This window comes from Balaenoptera musculus, chromosome 3 (genome assembly GCF_009873245.2).
Source record: "Balaenoptera musculus isolate JJ_BM4_2016_0621 chromosome 3, mBalMus1.pri.v3, whole genome shotgun sequence".
Taxonomy (NCBI): domain Eukaryota; kingdom Metazoa; phylum Chordata; class Mammalia; order Artiodactyla; family Balaenopteridae; genus Balaenoptera; species Balaenoptera musculus.
The window spans coordinates 31,092,841-31,116,274 of record NC_045787.1 but is presented as its reverse complement, the minus strand read 5'-3'; the positions used below and the strand labels follow the sequence as shown (position 1 = coordinate 31,116,274).

Sequence of the window (23,434 nt, the reverse complement as noted above, 5' to 3'; positions counted from 1 at the left end):
AGACAAAATAATAAATGAGTTTTACATATTGGAAAGAAGACATTATACATTGTAGATGATATATCTAGAAAACTCTGAATCAACTGAAGAACAACTTCAGTAATTCGGTACAGTGGAAACCTGAAAATATAGATGTAATAGATATATTTTGTTTCAGCAATAATCAGTAAATATAATGGAAAAAAATGGTACTATTTCCAAAGTAGACAAGAAAACTATATAAAACAAATAAACTTAATAAGAAATGTGGAAGACATGTGTGTGTGTGTTTAGGGGATACTTTTCAATTTGTTTAATTGATTTTCAAGAAGGCAGAGCTAATCTATAGGTAGAAATGAGAATATTTGTTGCCTTTGTTGTGGAGGGGGACTGATTGAAAAGTGGTGTGGAGGAACTTTCTACGATGATGAAAGTGCTATACCTTGATTTAGGTATTGGTTACAGGGGTATAGATATTGTTCAGAACTTACTGAACTGTACCATTAAAATCTGTGTATTTTACTGTAAGTAATTATACCTCAATTTAGAAAAAATGGAGAAGAAACCTAAATCTAAAGTTCAACTAGAATAAACAGGAAAAATTCAACTATGAAAACATTTTTGAAAAAGATTAAATGGAGGAGAAGGGAAAGGTTTTTTTCTCATATTTTAAAAAATTTAAGCTGGGTTATTAAGAGAGAAAAAAATGAAAAAGAATCAAGGGTTGCAGACCCTGATATATAGAAGACTTCAGTATATCAAAAGTATAAAAATCAGTTTGGAAAGCATGCTGGGATAGTTGAATAAACATTTGGGAAAAAATGAGTTTATCAATATTAAGCCAAAGTCTATTTCCTGAGAGATTGAAAACTGAAATGTTAATCATGAACTCATTTAAAACACACATGTGAGTGTGCGTGCATTCAAAGAAAATGCCTGATCTTTGAAGTAAGGGAGGAGTTTCTGAGCTTAAAATCTAAAGTTAAATTACAAATCAGATAAAAGGCTAATACTCCCACTATATAAAGAACTCCTTGCAATTGATAGGAAAGAAGAACCATTCAGTAAAACATGAACAAAAGATATGAAAAAATTCAGAGACATTAAGGAAAAAAATCAGTTTTGGGAAGTATATTCAGTGACTCTTATTAGGTAATTTATCCACGTGTCCTTTTAAGTGTCATTGAGTAGAAAGTTCTTCAAGTCAGAAAGGAAATTAAGTATTAAAATCCAAGATTTCTGATTACATTTTATTAATTATCCCCTATATAATATATTAAGTTTTTCTTTTTTATTTTAGCACTTCAGAATCCAGAGGTGGTGGCCCTTCGAGGTGGACTAAACACCATCTTGAAAAATGTGATCGATTGCCAATTAAGTCGAATAAATGAGGCTCTCATTACTACAATTTTACACCTCCTTAATCATCCAAAGACCCGACAGTATGTACGATCTGATGTAGAATTAGAGGTAGGAACTTTACTATTCTTTTCTAGTTTTAAAATATGACTTTAAATACATACTCTTACTTTGAAATTTTAAAGTTAATATGCAGCACAGCATTAATTATTAAACCTAAATTAACTAATAAGATTGGCTTATCCCAGCAGTATTTTATAGCTCATTCAATTTGGACTGAATTGAAAAAATTCTCAAGAATATTTCATCAACATGTAAAGTGAAGTTTATTTTTTTTTATTATCTATGAAAACTTGACTGAGCAAATTAGAGCACAAGTAAGGTTTCATAGACATTTATGTATTTATTTAAGAAGACCATTTCTTTTTAAGGACTATAGTATGTTAATTGTGTGTGAATAGCTCCTGCTAATTATATACTATTTATTAAACCATGCTAAAACTCTCTGAACTTGGAGACACTTGTTGGCAACTAATGACCATATATAATTGAAAGAAATGGAATACGTATCTTTTTTAAAATACTCTACAATTTCTTTTTTTTTTTTTTTTTTTTTTTTTTACTAATTCAGTTTTTTTTTTTTTTTTTACAGTTGGTCTAAAATAATAAGGCTACCATATACCTTTTTCTATAATAAAGTATATAGTAGAGGTTGGAACAGAATTATCACAAACTGTATTCTTTTTTTTTTTCCCCCTCATTTTTGGCCATACCCCGTGGCTTGTGGGATCTTAGTTCCCCTGACCAGGGATTAAACCTGCGCCCTCGGCAGTAAGAGCACGGAGTCCTAACCTCTGGACCACCAGGGAGTTACCACAAAATGTACTCTTATAGGTTATTTGTGTGAATGTATTACATTGTTGTCCATTGCAGATATCATTCAGAGTAAGTTTAAACCAAGGCTTTATTTGGGTATGAAATTATGCAAATTATAAAAGATTTATTGTTCCCTACTTTGCCTGTTTAAATCGTTTTATGAAACTTGTCTTAAATGTTATAGTTCTGGTTTTATTAGGGCTACTAGAAATATTTTGAGATTATAAAATTGACATTAGCCTGTATCATTAACTAACAAATATAAGTACAATATTCTCCTTAATAAGTGATTTTAAATACATTATTCATGGGAGTCCAGTGGGAATAAGCTGGCATTTTTGATATTTTACAGTGTATTTCGATTTAAGTTTTTTCTTTATCAAGTGGAGAAAATGATATTTTAAGATTGGAGAGATGATAGCAATAAAGGAAGATATTGTGTATAGGCCTGTTTTTTATTCCTATATAATTGTACAGCAGATTAGTAAAGCCTTTGTGTAAATGAAAAAACCTCAAAGAATATGGTAGGTATTTAAGTACACGACTATATTTGCATAAGTTCTTTAAAGCCACAGATGTTCTTTTTTTCCTTAACAAGATCCCCCTAAAGTAGCATAGTGATTGAGAGCATAGACTTTGGGCTATACAGATCTGGTTTTGGTTTTTTGTTCTGTAACCTACTAGCTTTATGATTTTGGGCAAGTTATTAGCCTGTCTTGGACCCATTTTTTCCTAGGTAAAATAAAAGTCATGATTTTTACCTTAATTATTGTGAAGAATAAATACTATAATAATAATAGTAGTAGTGGTAATAGCAGCAACTAACACTCTTGTAAAGCTTATAATGAGTTAGGCAATATTTCCAGGTGCTTTACATATATTCATTCTAATCTACATAAATGTTTTATTTAGTACCTGGCACATAATAAGTATTCAATAAATACTGATTGCCTTGGATATTAATCATTATCATCTTCTACTTTATCATTATCTTCATCCTAGAGTCTGCTGTTATGAGAATATTATCCTCATTTTTATTAATTATATTTTATAAATTTTCACTCTAACTTGATAACTTTGGTTTTTCTTTTCCACATACAAAGGAACTATTTTCATTGCTACTGTCTTGTTAGGCCCAAATCTTTCTTCTGTTAAAAAAAAAAAAAAATCCCTTTTAAAATTTACCCTGGCTTCTATTTCTATAATCTGTAATATATTTTGACCTCACACAGGAAAAAAAAAGGTACATTTAATATGATAATGTTATTAGAATAGGCAGTCAGTAAGGATTGTAAAATTGTAATTTTTTTATAATAAATTTTAAAAACAACATATTTTTTAAACTTATACTTCAGAGTAGGATAGTGTAGTTCATAGCATCTGCTATGGAAAACTAGAAAAGTTGAATAATTATGGAAATCATATATTTAAAGCAGTATAGAGCTGTGAAAGCAATAAGGACCAGAGGGAGTGAAAAATCTAGAGATGCCCTTGGGGGCACTGTAGATTTAGGCCACAGGCTAGAGGTTAAGAATATGACCTAGGCTTAGGTAGAAGACCAGACTATTTGGCAGGCATATGTGTATGTGGAGTTGACAAGCCTAGAGATGTGAAAAGTCCCCAGATCAAGTCTGATTTACCCTTCTAGAAGTTTGCTGAAATAAGAATCTGTGGAGAGCAGAAGTTAAAATGTTTCCACTGAGGAAAACACAGTGGAATAGGCTATGGTCTCCAGTGCATAGGACACAGAGGCCTCCCACGAAGGGGGGTCATGGGCAGAAGTTGAAAGGCCTCTAAGAAGTAGTGAATTTACACTGATTATATGCAGTTGCTTTTTTCCCCTGGGGTCACTTACTGATCAGGACATAATTAGAAGCTGAAAATCCAGGTACGCTCTTCCTGGGACCTGAAAAATCAGAACAGCTTTTGGCAGTTATGTAGTATTCAAGTGACAAACTGGGTATTTCATAGCTGATTTCCTGCTCTTGACATGTCCCAAATTCTGAAGTAATTCTGGATGAGTACCTAAAGATCTAAGTTCAAAACTTATGAAGTATGTAGAAAAAATCCCCAATTTCTCACTGCTAAGGAAAAAAAAAAAAACTAGCTAAAGTCTCTTGAAAGTTTTGGAGGTCCATACTTTAGAAACACAAGAAAACCAAAGGTACACTCAAATCTTAACAGAATTGCAGCATAGTCTCAATTTAACTCAGTTGGTGACTAGGATAAGCTCATCAGTCCCTTTAATCTACCTGCCTAACAGAGGAAAGGATAAACCTTCTCTGAGGGAGATAACATAACTTGGAACCTTCAATAAAATTTGCAGTGTCTGACATTCAGTCAGAAATTTGATTGAGTGTCATACAAAAAGACATGAATATGTAACTGAAAACTCAAAAGAAATTCCATAGAAGCATGTCCACAGGTGATCCAGATATTACAGCTAGAGGGAAAAGACTTTAAAACAACCATGATTAACTTGTTAAGGAAAATGGAGAAAAAGAAGAAGAAAATAGACGAAATAATGGAGAATTTCACCATATAATTGGAATGTGCAAAATGAATCAAATGGAACTAGTACAGAAAAATAAAAAACCTGAAGTTCTGAACTCAATGAAATTAAAAATCCATTTTGGATGAGAAGATATCATTAGTAAATTGAAAGAAAAGTCAATAAAAATATCAAGTAAAACATTGAGGGGTGGGGAAGAGAAAGGAAATGAACAGAACAAAAAGGATAAAACATAATTGTTGTCTTTGGAGAAAAGAGAGAAAATGAGCAGAAGCAAATATCCAAAGAAGGAGTGGTCAAAACTTTTGTTTCTAAAACTGATGAAACTTCATAAAGCTCAAAAGCTCAAGATAATACAAAGAAAACAACATGTACGCACATCACGGTAAGGTTGTCGAAAACCAAGATAAATAAAAATCTTAAAATCAGCTTGAGAAAAAAAGACTCTACTTTCAAATGAACAAGTCTGACAGCTGATTTCCCAACAGAAATAATGGAACCAGAAGACAGTAGAATGGCATCTTTAGAGTGCAGAAAGAAAATAATGTCAACCTACCCCAGAGAAAATGTCTTTCAAAAACAAAGGTAAAAAAGATTTTTTAGACTAAAGAAAAAAGACCCAAGGAAATTTAAAGAAACACTATTCTTTCTTGGAGTCCTTGCCTTTATGTCATGAAGACAGTAAAGCAGCCTATGCTGCTTTGGTGAGGCACACGTGGGAAAGAACTGAGGCCTTTTGCCAACAATTAGCACGTTGTGAGTAAACCATCTTGAAGCAGATTCTACAGCTTCAGTCAAGCCTTGAGATGACTGCAGCCCTGACCAATATTTTGACTACAGTTTTATGAGGCACCATGAGCCATAACTGCACAACTGAACTCTTCTAGATTCCTGACTCACAGAAACGTTGTGAGATAATAAATATTTATTGTTTTTTAAAAAATGAGACAGACTCAAAGGAAGGTTAAAGTGAATCCTTAAAAGGAAAATGATTCGAGACAAACAAGGAAATACAGGAAGGAATGAAGGGTGGCAAAAAAGGTACACATGACAAAATATAAAAGACTACTCATTGTCAAAAACAATATTTGTAATGTCTTAGGTATTTTAAATTATTTTAAAATTAAAATTCAGGCCACAGTAATGCAGTCAGCACAAGGCGGGGGTGAGGGGGTTGGTAAATGAAATAACAGTGGTTTAAGTTCTAAAATGAGTGAGCCTAACAGGGTTGCTATATACAAGGACAATACACAAAAATAACTTGGATTTCTTTATACTAGTAACAAAAAGGAGAACGTAATTTATAAAGTAAAAACATTTAAATAATGTTCAAAAATAGGCAAAACAAGTCATAGTGTTAGAAATCAGGATAGTAGTCCTGGGGTGAGAACAAAGGGGAGAATAAGGAGGCTTTGAGGATTATAGGGAATGTGCTTAGTTTGAGAAAATCTATCAAACCTCACATTCATGATTTGTGCACTGCTTAATATGTATGTTAAATGTCAGTTTAGAAGTTCAAAAATTCAGTTTGTACATTTAAAAAAATCACTCAAATATATTCCTTGATGATGAGTTTGAAGAAATAAGTCTCTCAAGCAGTGTACCCAGTCAGAGATACAGAGAAGTGGAATTAATTTTAGCTTGTTAACAGGAAGAATACATTTTATAACAAGGACTCTTTTTCTTCTTCTTTTTTTGCCTTTTCTTTTTATTAGCGAATTTTAGCACCCTATACTGATTTTCACTACAGACATAGTCCAGATACAGCTGAAGGACAGCTTAAGTAAGTACCATGCGTGTTACTGTTAAAACTTTTAGATTTGCCTGATTGTACGTAGAGCCAGAGAAAAATGAGTTTAAGTAAATTTCCTATTTCATGGAGTTACAGTTCTCTCATAATTAGCTGTGGTTTAAAAAATTAAAAGTAAGCTTCGGGAAATTTAAAGACTTGGAATTAGTTTCTTATTATAAAAAATGTAAGATAGGTGGGAGTAGAAACCTAGATCTTTAATCATTTTTCTATTGTACATGTTTTTAGTGCAATTACATTGAGAGACTAAAGAATTATTTAATAGTGAGTAGAATGAAGAGTGGCCTAAATTGAGTAAGCAGAAAGATATACTGTGTAGAATTTTGAGAGTAAGGTTCATAGGAAAGTAAAAGGAGATAGAGTAAAGATTATTTTCTAGAAATGAGGCAGGATAATTTTCAGTCTTTTTGGAGAGAAATGCACATGTTCACTAGGTATTCTGGGATAACTATATATAAATTGATTTATGGATCAAATAATGTACTGTCTGTGAAGATTTTGCCAATGACACAGTTCCAATAAATATGCTGTCAGGTGTAGCATAGTAGGATTGTTGGATTGTAGAAACACTTATTTTGAGAGATAGTATGTTTTTAAAATTGCTCACTAAGTTTGGGAACATTGTGAAATGGGCATATTTTTGTTGTTTTTCATTTTTCTCCTGAATTAAAAATAGTGGTTTCATATCTTTAATCACCTCCATCACTGTGGACTCATTGCATGCTAACATATCATGACCTGAGCTAAGACATTAGAGTAGTCATTCTCTGTTTAAGACTTCTCAGACCTTATTCTTGCTAACTAAGTTATGAATTGGGATTCTTAAGCCCCTTTCTTGGCTTCGCCTATGACACTTGGGCATGCTCTTTATTGATGAAGAATGTATGCATTTTCTATTGCTGCATGACAAACCACTACAAATATAGCAGCTTAAAATAACATCAGTTTATTAGTTCACAGTTCAGTAGGTCAGAGGTCTGGCATGGTTCTTATCTGGAGGTTCTGGTGAAGAAGCCATTTGTTTCTAGGCTCACTCAGATTTTTGGCAGAATTCACTTCCTTGCTCTTGTACAACTGAAGTTCCTGTTTTCTTGCTGACTATCAGCTGGGGCCTACTCTCAGCTTCTAATGGCCACCCTCTTTTCCTGGCACATGGTACTCTCCATCTTCAAACACAGCAGGAATTCCTTGAATCTTTGTGCTTTGAATCTCTCTGACTTTTTCTTCTGCCTCCAGCTAGAGAAAGCTCTCCAGTTCGATCAAGCCTACCAGATGATCTCCCTATCTTAAGGTCTGCTGGGCTATGTAACATAAACATAATCACAGTCATGGCAATGATATCATATTCACAGGGATCCAGGGATTAAGACCTAGAATCTTGTGAGGATAGGGGCATTTTTAGAATTCTGCCTACCAGGATAAGCAAGAGATGAACCTGGATATTTTTTAGAGTTGGGGAGGGGGGAGTACATTCCACCAAAATCCTTTCTTTTCTGTTTGGTTCAATACTTTCCTTTCCTTTCCTTAAGTTTCTGGAGTATGGGCAGTTTCTGGAGCATGGGTACATTATAGCTAGGGAATAAGGAAATGGGTGGGTTTTTTTTTTACAATACTACTAATTTATCAAATAGGTTAGAGATTGGATTCCCAGGCAATCAGTATAAGTATGTCACAAACATTTTTAAGAGAAGGAGCACCAAAAGCTTAATCACACAGTTGTCTGATTCTCATTTCTTCCACCAACCCCCCTCCCCATTTTACTTTCTGTTACAGTGTCATGTTGATTAGTACAACAGAGCTTAGTGTGGTTGGTTTGTACGTGTGGGGGATGTTTTTAACTGTTGCATTTCTCTTTTGTAAACTATCTGCTTGCTTACCATTCTTTAATTTGATTTTCTGTCATTGTTCTTTATCCCTTCTGTTTTTTTCTTTCCCAGTTCTCTGGATTTCTGTATTCTCACAACTGTTAAGAACTTTAACATTAGGGAAGTAAAAAAGATGGCACAGAAAAAAAATGGACTGTTGACAGGGTAGAGATGGTTGAGGTGGCATAAATAAAGAGTACAAGGTTGCTATTAAGTATTAAAACTGGCCATAGACCAGAAACAGGGAGAACATCGTTTGAAGATGAAGGCAGGGTGATGTTTGTAGAAGCAAAGGAACACCAAAAATTACCAGCAAACCACCAGATGCTAGGGAAGAAGCATGGAACATATTCTTCCTCCAGCCCTCGGAAGGCACCAACCCTGCCAACACCTTGGTCTCATACTTCTAACCTCCAGAACTGTGAGACAATAAATTCCAATTGCTTAAGCCACCTGGTTTGTGGTACTTTTGAAAGGCAACCCTAGCAAAAAAATACTGGGTGCATCTTAGTTTCAGTGAAAAACAATACATATAATGCTGCAACCAATAAAGTATAGAATATATATATATTTTTCAAGCATACATGGAACATCTACAAACATTAAATATATGCTGGGAAATAGAGCAATTTTCAAAAAAAAAAAAAAAAAACTGGCCATAGACCATATATGGAAAATGTTTAACAATGTAAGTAATACTATTGGTTAATTAATTGTCATAAACTATTACATAGAAAGGAACAAGTGAGATGATTGGATACCAGTTATAAAAGAAGAAAGTAGCTGGTAGTAGGCCCCAGCTGACAGAAAGAAAACAGAAACTTCAGTTGTATAACACCAAAGAAGTGAATTCTGCCAACAACCTGAATGAGCTTAGAAATGGATCAATAATAATATCTAGTTATTTAATAATATCTCGGTGAATATCTGAGTTGTTGAGCTTGCTTGGTAGAAATGCTCAAATAAATTTGGGACAAGATTTTTGAAGTAAAGAGAATACATGTGGTAAAAGTAAGAAGTTTATGTGGTAGTTTTCTTTGCTAAGGGGCAGTCTTTTGACAGAGATGCTTATTAAGCAGGCTGGTGTTGTCTCTAATGCTCAATTAAAGGTGTTAATGAGCTACCTAAGAATAGTTTTCAGAAAGAGCAGGAAAAGTAGAACTCAGTGGGAAAGCAGAATTTATAATTTGTTTTAAAAGATGTTGTGAATTTTAAATGGGGGGAGGTGTGATCAGTACATAATTGGGTAATTTGCTTTGAGGTAGATCTGATCTTTATTTTCTTTTAATATATTATTGAATTTCCTATGTAAATATTTAAATGTTAAGTAATGATAGCTCTTATTCTGATATAGTGGTAGGAAAAACTCACTTTTTATTTTAACATTTAATTTCTTTGACCCCCCCCCACCCACCCCTTCCCCACCACCTCACCGAACAGAGAAGACAGAGAAGCAAGGTTTCTAGCAAGTAAAATGGGAATCATAGCAACATTCCGGTCATGGGCAGGTAAGTTCCTCTGTGCTGCTTTATAACATCCAATAAGAAAAGCTTGGCTATTTTTTCAAATGTTAAATTATTATTGTAGCATCTGCTTTAGATGTTAACCTAATCTTTCTTTATATGTTATTGTTAGAACCAAGAGGGGTTTGTACACAAGTCTTAAAATTGACCATTTGTAAATCAATGTGCTAATGATAACCTGGGCATTAAAATAAAATTAAACAAGATCTATACCAAAAAAAATTTTTAAGAGTGTTAGTTGAATATGTAACTAAAGTTTGTTCCTAAAAATATAATGTAGAATGTCATAAATACCAAATAAGCAAGATAGGCCATTAGTAGTCCCAAATTACATTCTTTTTCATTATGGTTTATTACAAGATGTTGAATATAGTTCACTGTACTATACAGTAGGACCTTGTTGTTTATTTTATATATAGTAGTGTGTATCTGTAAATCCCAAACTCCTAATTTATCGCTCCCCCACTCCCTTTCCCCTTTGATAACCATAAGTTTGTTTTCCCTGTCTGTGATTCTGTTTCTGTTTCACAAATAAGTCCATTTGTATCATATTTTAGATTCCACATATAAGTGATATCGTATGGTATTTGTCTTTCTCTGTCTGACTTAACTTCACTTAGTATGATGATAATCTCTAGGTCCATCCATGTTGCTGCATATGGCATTATTTCATTCTTTTTTATGGCCAAGTAATATTTCATTGTGTGTGTGTGTGTGTGTGTGTGTGTGTATCTCACATCTTTATCCATTCATCTGTCGATGGACATTTAGATTGCTTCCATGTCTTGGCTATTGTAAATAGTGCTGCAGTGAACATTGGGGTGCATGTATCTTTTATTTATTTATTTATTTAAATTTATTTATTTATTTTCATGTTTGCTTTTTTTTGAATTTTATTTTATTTTTTTATATAGCAGGTTCTTATTAGTTATCTATTTTATACATATTAGTGTATATATGTCAGTCCCTCTCCCAATTCATCCCCCCCCACCCCGCTTTCCTCCCCTTGGTGTCCATATGTTGGTTCTCTACATCTGTGTCTCTATTTCTACATTGCAAACCAGTTCATCTGTACCATTTTTCTAGATTCCACATATATGCGTTAATATACAATATTTGTTTTTCTCTTTCTGACTTACTTCACTCTGTAGGACAGTCTGCATGTATCTTTTCAAATTACAGTTTTCTCTGGTTATATGCCCAGGAATGGGATTGCAGGATCATGTGGTAACTCTATTTTTACTTTTTAAAGAAACCTCCATACTGTTTTCCATAAGGGCTACACCAATTTACATTCCCACCAACAGTGTAGGAGGGTTCCTATTTCTCCACAACCTCTCCAGCATTTATTATTTGTAGACTTTTTAATGATGGCCATTCTGACTGGTGTGGGGTGATACCTCATTGTAGTTTTGGTTTGCATCTCTCTAATAATTAGTGATGTTGAGCATCTTTTCATGTGCCTATTGGCCATCTGTATGTCTTCTTGGGAGAAATGTCTGTTTAGGTCTTCTGTCCATTTTTTGATTGGGTTGCTTGTTTTTTTTGTTATGGAGTTGTGTGAACTGTTTGTATATTTTGGAAATTAATCCCTTGTCGGTTGCCTCATTTGCAAATATTTTCTTCCACTCCATAGGTTGTCTTTTCATTTTGTTTATGGTTTCCTTTGCTGTGCAAAAGCTTATAAGTTTCATTAGGTCCCATTTGTTTATTTTTGCTTTTCTTTTTTTTCTTTTTTAAAAATTTTTATTGGAGTATAGTTGATTTACAGTATTGCGTTAGTTTCAGGTGTACAGCGAAGTGAATCAGTTGTACATATATCCACTTTTTTTTTTTTTTAGATTCTTTTACCATGTAGGCCATTACAGAGTATTGAGTAGAATTCCCTGTGCTATACAGCAGGTTATTATTAGTTATCTATTTTATATATAGTTGTATGTATATGTCAGTCCCAGTTTCCCAGTTTATCCCTCCCCCACTCTTATCCCCTTGTAACCGTAAGTTTGTTTTCTACATCCATGACTCTACTTCTGTTTTTAAGTAAGTTCATTTGTACCCCCCCTTTTTTTTCTAGATGCCACATATAAGCGATATCATATATTTGTCTTTCTGTGTCTGACTTACTTCACTCAGTATGATAATCTCTGGATTCATCCCTGTTGCTGCAAATGGCATTACTTTGTTCTTTTTTTATTGCCAGTAATGTTCCACTGTATATATGTACCATGTTTTCTTTATCCATTCCTCTGTTGTTGGACGTTTAGGTTGCTTCCATGTTCTGGCTATTGGAAATAGTGCTGCAATGAACATTGGGGTGCATTCCTTTACACTAACAATGAAAGATCAGAAAGAGAAATTAAGGAAACAATCCCATTTACCATCGCAACATAAAGAATAAAATACCTAAGAATAAACCTACCTAAAGAGGCAAAAGACCTGTACTCAGAAAACTGTAAGATACTGATGAAAGAAATCAAAGACGACACAAACAGATGGGAAGATATACCATGTTCTTGGATTGGAAGAATCAGTATTGTGAAAATGCCTATACTCCCCAAAGCAATCTACAGATTCAGTGCAATCCCTATCAAATTACCAATGGCATTTTTCACGTAACTAGAACACAAAATCTGTATGAAAACATAAAAGACCCGAATAGCCAAAGCAATCTTGAGAAAGAAAAACGGAGCTGGAGGAATCAGGCTCCCTGACTTCAGACTATACTACAAAGCTACAGTCATCAAAACAGTATGGGACTGGCATAAAAACAGAAATATAGGTCAGTGGAACAGGACAGAAAGCCCAGAAATAAACCCACTCACCTATGGTCAATTAATCTATGACAAAGGAGGCAAGAATATACAATGGAGAAAAGACAGTCTCTTCAATAAGTGGTGCTGGTTTCCCATGCTGGACAGCTACATGTAAAAGAATGAAATTAGAACACTCCCTAACACCATACACAAAAATAAACTCCAAATGGATTAAAGACTTAAATGTAATGCTGGACACTATAAAACTCTTAGAGGAAAACATAGGCAGAACACTCTTTGACATAAATCACAGCAAGATCTTTTTTGATCCACTTCCTAGAGTAATGAAAATAAAAACAAAAATAAATGTGATCTAATTAAAAGTGTTTGCACAGCAAAGGAAACCATAAACAAAATGAAAAGACAGCCCTCAGAATGGGGGAAAATATTTGCAAATGAAGCAACCGACAAGGGATTAATCTCCAAAATATATAAACAGCTCATGCAGTTCAGTATCAGAAAACCAGATAACCCAATCAAAAAATGGGTGGAAGATCTAAATAGACATTTCCCCAAAGAAGACATACAGATGGCCAAAAAGCACATGAAAAGATGCTCAACATCACTAATTATTGGAGAAATGCAAATCAAAAGTACAATGAGGTATCACCTCACACCGATCAGAATAGCCCTCATTAAAAAGTCTACAAATAATAAATGCTGGAGAGGGTGTGGAGAAAAGGGAACCCTCTTGCACTGTTGATGGGAATGTAAATTGGTACAGCCACTGTGGAGAATGGTATGGAGGTTCCTTAAAAAACTAAAAATAGAACTACCATATGACCCAGCAGTCCCACTCCTGGGCATATACCCAGAGAAAACCGTATTTTTGCTTTTATTTCTATTGCCTAGTAGTCCAATATTTCTTGAGAATAGGGATTATATGTGTTTTACCTTTCCATGGAATAAAAAGCAAACATTTTTCTTAAAATAATACCACCACTAAATGTGTTATTTTGTTTTAATGATTACCTCTTCCTTCTTTTTTTTTTTTAATTTATTTATTTATTTAATTTTTGGCTGCGTTTTCTTCGTTGCCGCATGCAGGTTTTCTCTAGTTGTGGTGAGCAGGGGCTACTCCTTGTTGCAGTGCACGGGCTTCTCATTGCGGTGGCTTCTCTTGTTGTAGAGCACGGGCTCTAGGCACACAGGCCTCAGTAGTTGTGGCACGTGAGCTCAGTAGTTTTGGCTTGCGGGCTGTAGAGCGCAGGCTCAGTAGTTGTGGCACATGGGCTTAGTTGCTACGCGGTGTGTGGGATCTTCCCAGACCAGGGCTCAAACCCATGTCCCCTGCATTGGCAGGTGGATTCTTAACCACTTCGCCACCAGGGGAGCCAACCTCTTCCTTCTTGACTTTGCAGAATAATTTAAGGGATAGCATACAAAGGAGTATAGCAATAAATAGAATAGGAAAATTTACTTGAACATTTCTGTATACTTAAGTAACCAGCTAACATCTTTTCCATAAAAATGACTATCCCAGCCATAGACTTGGCCCCTAGCCAATATATGTACAAGGACTTCCTCTGGCCTCTCACATTTTGGTAAAAATCCCAACCTTGCTATACCTCATGACTGCCTATTTCCCGTTATCCTCATGGACAACCTAGGATTCTATGAGGGCTCAACCATCACACATCGTTTTTTATACTTTACTAGCCTCCACACACCCTTTCAACATAGAAAACCAATACAGTCCTCCTGCCAAGGTTAACTGTCAGTGCCCTTGCCTCAGAAATCACTTAAAACTTTATTTTCTGTAGCTACAGCTACCATCCTTCACCATTCTTCAGCTTCCTTGCCATTAGAGTGGTTTCTTTCGTCCCCCCAAGAATGAATTCTATCCAACTCTAACCACCAGTACAGCCTAGCTACTGTCTTCTCATTCTCTCTACTGTAGACTCTGCTCTCCAGTCACTGTACCTCTAACCTCTGCCAGTCTCTTGTTTCTCTTAAACGTTTTTCTACTGTGCTTCAGTTTGTCCTAGAGTCCTTTAATGCACTGATCCATCATTAGAAACTTAAAAGGTTGGAGTGTTCTTCCCTTCTATTGAAGTAAGAACTGGAATATTATTCAAGTTAGAATTCTGAAAACATTTTCTCACAGAAATAATTTCCTACATAGTATTAGATTCTGTGATACTGTGTATGGGTTAAATGAGCTTTTGTATGTTTGTAATGTTATTTCTATCATATATTTCAAAATCCAAAAAACTGACTGAAAAATGAACTTTTAGAACACAGTTTCTTCTTGAGTTGCAATAGCCTGTTTTCCCTATTAGTGCAGACTATGATTGCAGATCATTGTATCTTAATCTATAATCTCTCAAATTACTGTCAGACATCAAAGTTTGAGAAACACTATTTTGGTATTTTAAGTAAGTCTGTCTATTATGTTTTAATTTGAATTTTGAACCAAAGTGCAAAGAGAAGATACATGTTATTCATAAATATAAATATATGTGCTTAGCTAGAAGTAACAGGGAACTTCAGAATCCTATATGACTTTTTAAAAATGTTTTCCTTTACTTTTTAAAAATGTTTTCCCTAACATTTTATCAAAAATTTCAACTATACAGAAAAATTATACAGTGAACACCATATACTCCTACCACTTAGATTTTGCTCTATTTGCTTTATTACATATCTGCCCATCTGCCTAGTCCTCTGAGAATTCATCAGTCCTCATGTTATTCTAATGCATTTTAAAGAAGTTGCAAAATTAAGTGCTCCTGATTCCTAAACACTTCAGCATGCACATTATTACCTAAAGCTCAGTATTTGTTTAGGGTTCTTATTTGGTTATTTTTGTTTGTTTCTGAGGTTTTTTTTGGGGGGGGGGGATTGAGGTAAAATTTACCCCTTACAGTGAAATGCACAAATCTTGAGTCTGCCATTTGATGAGTTTTGACAAATGCTTATACCTGTGTATCCAAACTCTTTTTAGGATATAGAACATTACCATCATTGCAGAAAGTTCTCTCATGTCCCTTCCTAGTTAATCCCTGACCCCACTCCTGTAAGAAGCAACCACCACTCTCTTTTTTATCACAAATCATTTTTGCCTGTTCTGAAACTTCATTTAAGTGGAATCATAGTATATGTATACTTTTGTGTGTAGGCTTTTTTCACTCAACTTAATGATTCTGATTTCACTCAGCAAATGCTACTGATTCATGTTGTATATAACAGTAATATGTTCCTTTTTATTGCTGAGTAGTATTCCACGGGGTAAATATATCACTGTGTTTTTAGCCTTCCTCCTGTTAGTGAATACCTGACCTGTTTCCAGTTTTGACCATTCTAAATAGAGCTACTATGAGCAGCATTGTAAAATTTTTTTTCAGATATAAGCTTTCTTTCCTTTTGGGTAAATACCAAATAGAACTGCTGAGTCACAGGGTGGATATATGGTTTTTTTTTTTTGGCTGTGTTGGGTCTTCGTTGCTGCACATGGGCTTTCTCTAGTTGTGGCGAGCAGGGGCTACTCTTCTTTGCAGTGCGCGGGCTTCTCATTGCAGTGGCTTCTCTTGTTGCAGGGCACGGGCCCTAGGTGCATGGTCTTCCTTAGTTGCAGCACGCGGACTTAGTAGTTGCAGTGCTCAGGCTTCAGTAGTTGTGGTGCGTGGGCTCAGTAGTTGTGACGTAGGCTCTAGGGTGCTTGGGCTTCAGTAGTTGTGGCACGCGGGCTCAGTAGTTGTGGCTCGTGGGCTTTAGAACACAGGCTCAGTAGTTGCGGCGCACGGGCTTAGTTGATCCACGGCATGTGGGATCTTCCCATACCAGAGCTCGAACCCCTGTCCCCTGCATTGGCAGGCGGATTCTTAACCACTGCACCACCAGGGAAGTCCCGATATATGTTTAGTTTTATGAGAAACTGCAAGACTTTTTCTCAAAATACTGAAGCACTATTTTATACTCCTATCATGTAGGTATGTGAGTTCCAGTTGCTCTACATCCTTGCCAGCATCTGGTGTTATCAGTTTTTAATTTCAGCCACTCTATTGGGTGCGTGACAGTATCTTATTATGACTGTAATTTGTATTTCCCCAGTGACTAATGATATTGAACACTTTTGTATGTGTTTATTGGCTACTTACTGATACATATCTTCTTTTGTGACATGGTGTTAATATGTTTAAAATTGTTTGAGTACATTCTCTCACTTAATATTTTGATCCATGCAGTTTATTTGAAGTCTGTTGGTTATACTCTTCTGTGCATTCGTTAAGTTTTAGACTTAAACTTTTAAAAGGCAAATGCCAAGCAAAGTTTATCAATTTAGGTTGAGAAAGTGTTAAATAAGCAAGACATTGTCTTATTCTCTCCAATATCCCTGAGAATCACTCATCAGCAAATGGGAATAATAGGCAGTCAGATTCATGAAACCTTTTTGGGTATGAAACAAATAGAAGAAGTAATGTAAAGGATAAAATTATTGATAATCTCTAATTGGGAAGTTCAGAGAATGTTTGAAATACACTATCAATTATGATAAAGTAATAGTGTAATTCAGCTTGGAAAAATGTCACGTTTTGTATTATGGATACATTACTATAGAAAATTTTTTTGAAATTCAGATCAGTTATTTTTTTTTCTTTTTATCTTTTTTAGGTATTATTAATTTATGTAAGCCTGGAAACTCTGGGATTCAGTCCCTAATTGGAGTACTTTGCATTCCAAATATGGAAATAAGGGTAGGTAAAAGTTATTCTGATTGTTTCATTCGTGGAGTTTTAGTGGAGGAAATTAATTGGAAAAAATTTATTTCAGGTAATGCATTTTCCTCATGAATTGTTAATCTGTATCACAGAGCATTTTAAAAACACATGAATAAATATTTACTACTTAGTTGAACCCTAAGAATATAATATGAATCATTTGAAACACTGCTGTTGTTAGGAACTATGGCTGTATTAAAATTAGATTAAAAATGTGAAATTAATTATGCTTTATTCAATAAAAAGTGCAAACAGTACACAGGGGCATTCTCATTGTAAAAGGTTCAAGCAATACAGAAAAATATACTTAAAAAGTAAATATAGTATTTATGCAACTTATGCCTTCTAACTTGTGTTTTTATATGTTATGAGTAGTGGTTCTGATTAAAATTGGGGTATTTATATACTTATTTATTAGACATAGTCCTAAGTTATTAGTGTATAGGAATTGTATTAAACAGCTAAAACAAATTGAAATTAGAGGAAAAAAATTAACTCTTCATGTGCTTCTTCCTTTTCCTCTTCAATGTTTTTGTTTTAATTTTGTTCAGAGGGACAAAATTTGCCCCCTTGTTTCTTATTATTAGTAGTAAATATTAGCTAGAGGTGCCTTGCTTAAAATGTGAACTAAAGGGCTTCCCTGGTGGCGCAGTGGTTGGGAATCTGCCTGCCAATGCAGAGAATACGGGTTCGAGCCCTGGTCTGGGAAGATCCCACATGCCGCGGAGCAACTGGGCCCGTGAGCCACAATTACTGAGCCTGCGCGTCTGGAGCCTGTGCTCCGCAACAAGAGAGGCCGCGATAGTGAGAGGCCCGCGCACCGCGATGAAGAATGGCCCCCACTTGCCACAACTAGAGAAAGCCCTCACACAGAAACAAAGACCCAACACAGCCATAAAAATAAATAAATAAATAAACCCAAAGTTAAAAAAAAAAAATTAAAAAAAAAAAAAAAAAAAAGTGAACTAAAAATAAAAGCATTTAGACCATGGAAGGATGTAATTATAGATGGAAAGGTTCCAATTCAGTTGACTTCTTACTCAGTAAATGGAGAAAGAACATGGTCCTCTGAGTCTGGCCGACTGAAGTTTGACTGCTGGTTTTATTATTTATAGCTCCATGACCTTGGGCAAATTATTTTTAACCTTTAAATATATTTCTTCATGTGTACAGTGGGGATAATAAAAGATTTATTGACAAGATTACATCATGTATATGTAGTAAGCATTCAGTAGTTATCTCTTCTCTAATATAGGCCTGATAATGGTAGGTTTCTAAAATACAGTAGTTCTGTTTTTATCAATTTTTTAATCTGTGAATAGGACATTTAAAAAATTGTAGACAAAGATTTATTCCATAAAACAAAGAAAGTGTATTTATTTGTACTTGCAGCGAGGTCTCCTTGAAGTGCTTTATGATATATTTCGTCTTCCTCTACCTGTTGTGACTGAAGAGTTCATAGAAGCACTGCTCAGTGTAGGTAAGTATTGAAGTGCATTCACTACTCATATATTATAATTTTTTAAATGGATTATCTAATGGAGGCAGAGTTCCTCAAAGGAAAAATACTGAACTAAATATTGAATATCATTTTCTTTTCTTACTGCATATTTGTGGCCTGAAATTAATATAAAAATAAAATCTCAGATAAATTTCTAAAAAGAAATTTTAATTTCTTCTCCATCACCCTAGCTCCTGAAATGAGCAGTGAAATTAATAGAAGGATGGACTAAGAAAGGAAGAGAGGACTTAATAAGAAACCTTATGTGATTCTCATGTTGGATTATTTGATTCTTGTTATTTTATTTTAGCCCAGATGACTCTGAGTCCCTCAGTGAAGGAAGTTAGATCTGTGTTCATTTACATAAATCGTTTTTTTCTGTATGCCTTCTTGAGTCTTTTTTTTTTTTTAACGAACATTTAAGAAAATTATTTGTAGCCTGCTTAGCTGATGGTTATTTGAAGTGTTTCATTGGTATATTATTTTCTTCTAACTATCTAAATTTAACTATTTTAGATCCAGGTAGATTCCAAGACAGTTGGAGGCTTTCGGATGGCTTTGTAGCAGCTGAGGCAAAAACTATTCTTCCTCATCGTGCTAGATCCAGGTAGACTTTAGATATAGAAATAGTTCAGATTTATTACAATTACTATTTTTATGTTAAATTTTGTAGTGTATGGAACAATATTTAAATTTTTCTGTGCTGTACTTATTTCCAGGCCAGACCTCATGGATAATTATTTGGCACTGATACTCTCAGCATTTATTCGTAATGGGCTTTTAGAGGTAAGAGTTATAAACCTTACTTTATTCTATTTTATTTATTTTATTTTCTCTAACAGAATTCTTTCAGAGCAACAAACATATGATACATAATTGTATTTCATATATACTGTTTTGCAACTATGATATTTTCTTCTTATTTTCAAAGGGTTTGGTTGAGGTGATAACAAACAGTGATGACCATATCTCAGTTAGAGCTACCATCCTTTTAGGAGAGCTTTTACATATGGTAAGTTTAACAACTTCTGATTATGTTTCATACTATTAATGTTTTAATTTATGAAACAGGCTATTTTAACAATGTTACTTTGCATTATCTCAAAAAAATAAGTTTGCATTTATTTGAATGTTTATCTTTGCATTACAAAGAACCCTTGATACCTTGTATCTTATATATATAGGCTAGTTTTTTAAATGGAACAAATATAAAAAATACAGAGAACTGAATATTGCTTTTTTATACTCACTTTTGATGCTGACATTTTAAGTCGTAAAAGTCTTTCTCTTAGAATGACTTCCTACCTGAAAAGCATGAAATTACAAAACTATAGGTATTATTTCAGTCAGCTAAATAGAATTGATATATAATAGTCGGTGCCTGAATTTTAGAAAACTTTGTGGAAAAAAATCTAAATATAACTGCCTCATTTGAGCACATACTTCTCTGTAAACTTGTAGGTTTAGGTTTGGAGGGTGGGCATCTTTTTTTTTTTTTTTTTTCTTTTTGGCCATGATTTTATGACATCAGTAACTTCTGGAAACAAGGAGCTAGCAAAGTAATCTGATCATTCTCTATTCCCAGCAGATCAAGCAGTGAGGGTACTCTGATTATTTGCAAATTAGAAATTTATATTTCTGTCACTGATTAGTTAATAAACACTAAATAAAAAGAACCACTTTAAACTCATTAAGTAAACTTATGGCAAATCTTTTAAAATTATGTTATGGCTTATTATTGGCAGAATATTTTTTGTTTTTGTAGTTGTTTTTGGTCCCCTCCATCACCAGGGTTTTTTTTCTACATAGCAGTTGGGCTTTGTGAGTGAGCAAAAGAGAATTAAACAGTTTAATGATAACTGTCTTTATTAGTGAATTATTTTAGCCACTTGCTCTGTTTTCCTTCAGTCCATCTATGAGATAATTAAGTAATATTGCAGAATCTCAGGTGTGATTATTTTTATTTTAATTAAGATATCATTTCTGTAAGGATATCAATATCTAGAATTATTTGCCTTTATATGAAGGAATCTCTTTAATAAATTTCATCCATTCCCTTCCCCCGTGCACCAGAATTCTGTGATTCCCTTGAAATATAAAAGCTAGTCATTTTGAGTATAGCAGTGTTAGTTCATTGCTTGTTATTCTTACATCTTCTGGCTTCCACATTTAATTAATTTGTCTTTATTGTTAGAAAGCAGATTGGGTGGTAGGACTTTGTTTGGAAAGCAGAAGACAAGTTTCTTATTTAGAGACTGTTGGAATATGAGACAAACCTGTTTTGAGAAGGTGGTTTTTAAACCTAAGAAGTCAACTCATAAGTTATGATATTGCATCCAGCATTTTAAATGCTACTTTTAACATAACATTATAACACTGGATCCAAGTTTTGACATATAGTCCTTTTAGATTATTTAAGAATTGAGTTTAATTGGGTACCACTTAAAATTATAATTTAATGTTATAATAAAGGATGTATGAAATTTAGAGTTTTATTAATGTAATATGAGCCTGTATCTTTATATTTGTTACATCTCATCCTTGTTGAAAGTAGATGAGATAAAAATTAGCTATAAGTATATATTAGAAAATGAATAATTCATGAGTAAAACCTTTTAGCATTATATCTGTGGATAATCTGTAACATAAAATACTCTATTTTTCAAAAATATTATGGTTCATTTTAGGCAAACACAATTCTTCCTCATTCACATAGCCATCATTTGCACTGCCTGCCAACCCTAATGAATATGGCTGCATCCTTTGATATCCCTAAGGAAAAGAGACTGTAAGTATCAGAGCTCTAGCAAAGCTTGTGCCTGTATATTTAATACCCACTTAGATGACCTTATCTTCTTTATAAGAAAGTAGTATATATAGGTTATGCCTGGGAATTATTTAGGGAAGCCTTTGGATAAGAGGAAAATTAACAGTTTTTAAAAATAATTTGTATTTTAGGCTACAGAGTATTTTAGTTTAGTAAAATCAACCTTTTCTAGCATGTTTCTGGACAAGGACATAAACTTTCTACCAGATCAGTAAAAATATTGGGATTGAGAGTGTTTTGGACTGTTTTATGTTTTGAGCAACAGTTCAGTCTCTTTTTCAATGTCTGAATTATTTCAAATTAAAGCACAAAGACTAACAGTGTATTCTTTTGTATGTGTGGTTAAAAATGTTGGAAAAAGAAAGTTGGAATTTATATATTTAGGCTTCATTATTTTTTTTTTGTAGTGTTTTGAAATGTAGTTCATTAGCTATTCAGAACTAGGAATTTTTGTTAAGTTATAATACATTTCTCAAAAGTTTAGTTAGCTTTATTAATTCAAAAGTACACATAAGGGCCTCACTATAAATAAATAATACTTTGTTTATTAGTTTTAAATCTGTCAGTGAAAATACTATTACTTAACAGACTGAAGTTGTATTATAAACTGAGGGCATTAGGGACCATCAGCTCTGACTCTTAGGCTAACATTGGTAGTGGTGGCATTCAACTTTTATTTTAGTAGTTTCTTGATGGAAAAACGTACCTGCCCAAAGCCTGGTAGACCTGAACTCTCTGGGTCAGATTATGGCCATGGTATTTAGTGTTCATCAGGAATTCAAATTTACCTTCAAAATTCCAGTAATAATCTAAGAAAGATTTTTTTTAGCTCGGTAAGCTCTTTACTGATAAATACTTGCCAATCTGGGCACATCCTAAGGTTTTTAAATTTTAAATCTGATTTGTATTTACCAGAACTTCTGAAGTTGAGACTTGATCACTACCAAATTCTAGAAAACTGTATTTTATGCACCACAAAAAGGGAATTTAAAATAATTTCTAGGGACTTCCCTGGTGGTACAGTGGTTAAGAATCCACCTGCCAATGCAGGAGACACGGGTTCGATCCCTGGTCCGGGAAGATCCCACATGCCACGGAGCAACTAAGCCCGTGCGCTACGACTACTGAGCCTGTGCTCTAGAGCCCAGAAGCCACAACTACTCAGCCCGCGTGCTGCAACTACTGAAGCCCGTGCGCTTAGATTAGAGCCCGTGCTCCGCAACAAGGGAAGCCACAGCAGTAAGAGGCCCGCGCACCGTAATAAGCAGTAGCCCCCACTAGCCTCAACTAGAGAACGCCCGTGCACAGCAACGAAGACCCAACACAGCCAAAATAAATAATTAATTAGTTTAAAAAATAAAATAATTTTTAAAAGGATTCCATTTACAATTGCAGATTAGTGGGGAAAATAGAGACTGTTCAGTTGATACTGGAATCATTGGTTATCCAACCTCATATCATAAACAAAAATCAATTTCATATGGATTAAGGACTTAAATGTGAAAAGCAGAGTTTTAAAACTTTAATAAGAAAGTAAGGTCACTAGGTTCTGACCCTGAGGAAGGAGTTCTTAAAACTAACATACAAAAAGTACTCACCACCATAGAAGAAAAGATTAGTATGTTTTGTTGAATCTAAATAATTAGTG

General features: G+C 34.2%; 1 protein-coding gene across 6 annotated transcripts in view; it reads left to right on the top strand.

The window, feature by feature from the left end:
• Window positions 1-23,434, top strand: part of RICTOR (RPTOR independent companion of MTOR complex 2) — a 119,901-nt gene that overhangs the window by 60,069 nt on the left and 36,398 nt on the right. For all 6 annotated transcript variants that reach the window (XM_036846061.1, XM_036846057.1, XM_036846058.1 and 3 more), the window contains 9 exons: window positions 1,280-1,449; window positions 6,442-6,509; window positions 9,842-9,909; window positions 17,352-17,434; window positions 18,851-18,938; window positions 19,476-19,566; window positions 19,679-19,745; window positions 19,891-19,971; window positions 21,647-21,747. In XM_036846061.1, the coding sequence (XP_036701956.1) occupies window positions 1,280-1,449; window positions 6,442-6,509; window positions 9,842-9,909; window positions 17,352-17,434; window positions 18,851-18,938; window positions 19,476-19,566; window positions 19,679-19,745; window positions 19,891-19,971; window positions 21,647-21,747 (817 nt within the window). The remainder of the gene's footprint in view (window positions 1-1,279; window positions 1,450-6,441; window positions 6,510-9,841; window positions 9,910-17,351; window positions 17,435-18,850; window positions 18,939-19,475; window positions 19,567-19,678; window positions 19,746-19,890; window positions 19,972-21,646; window positions 21,748-23,434) is intronic.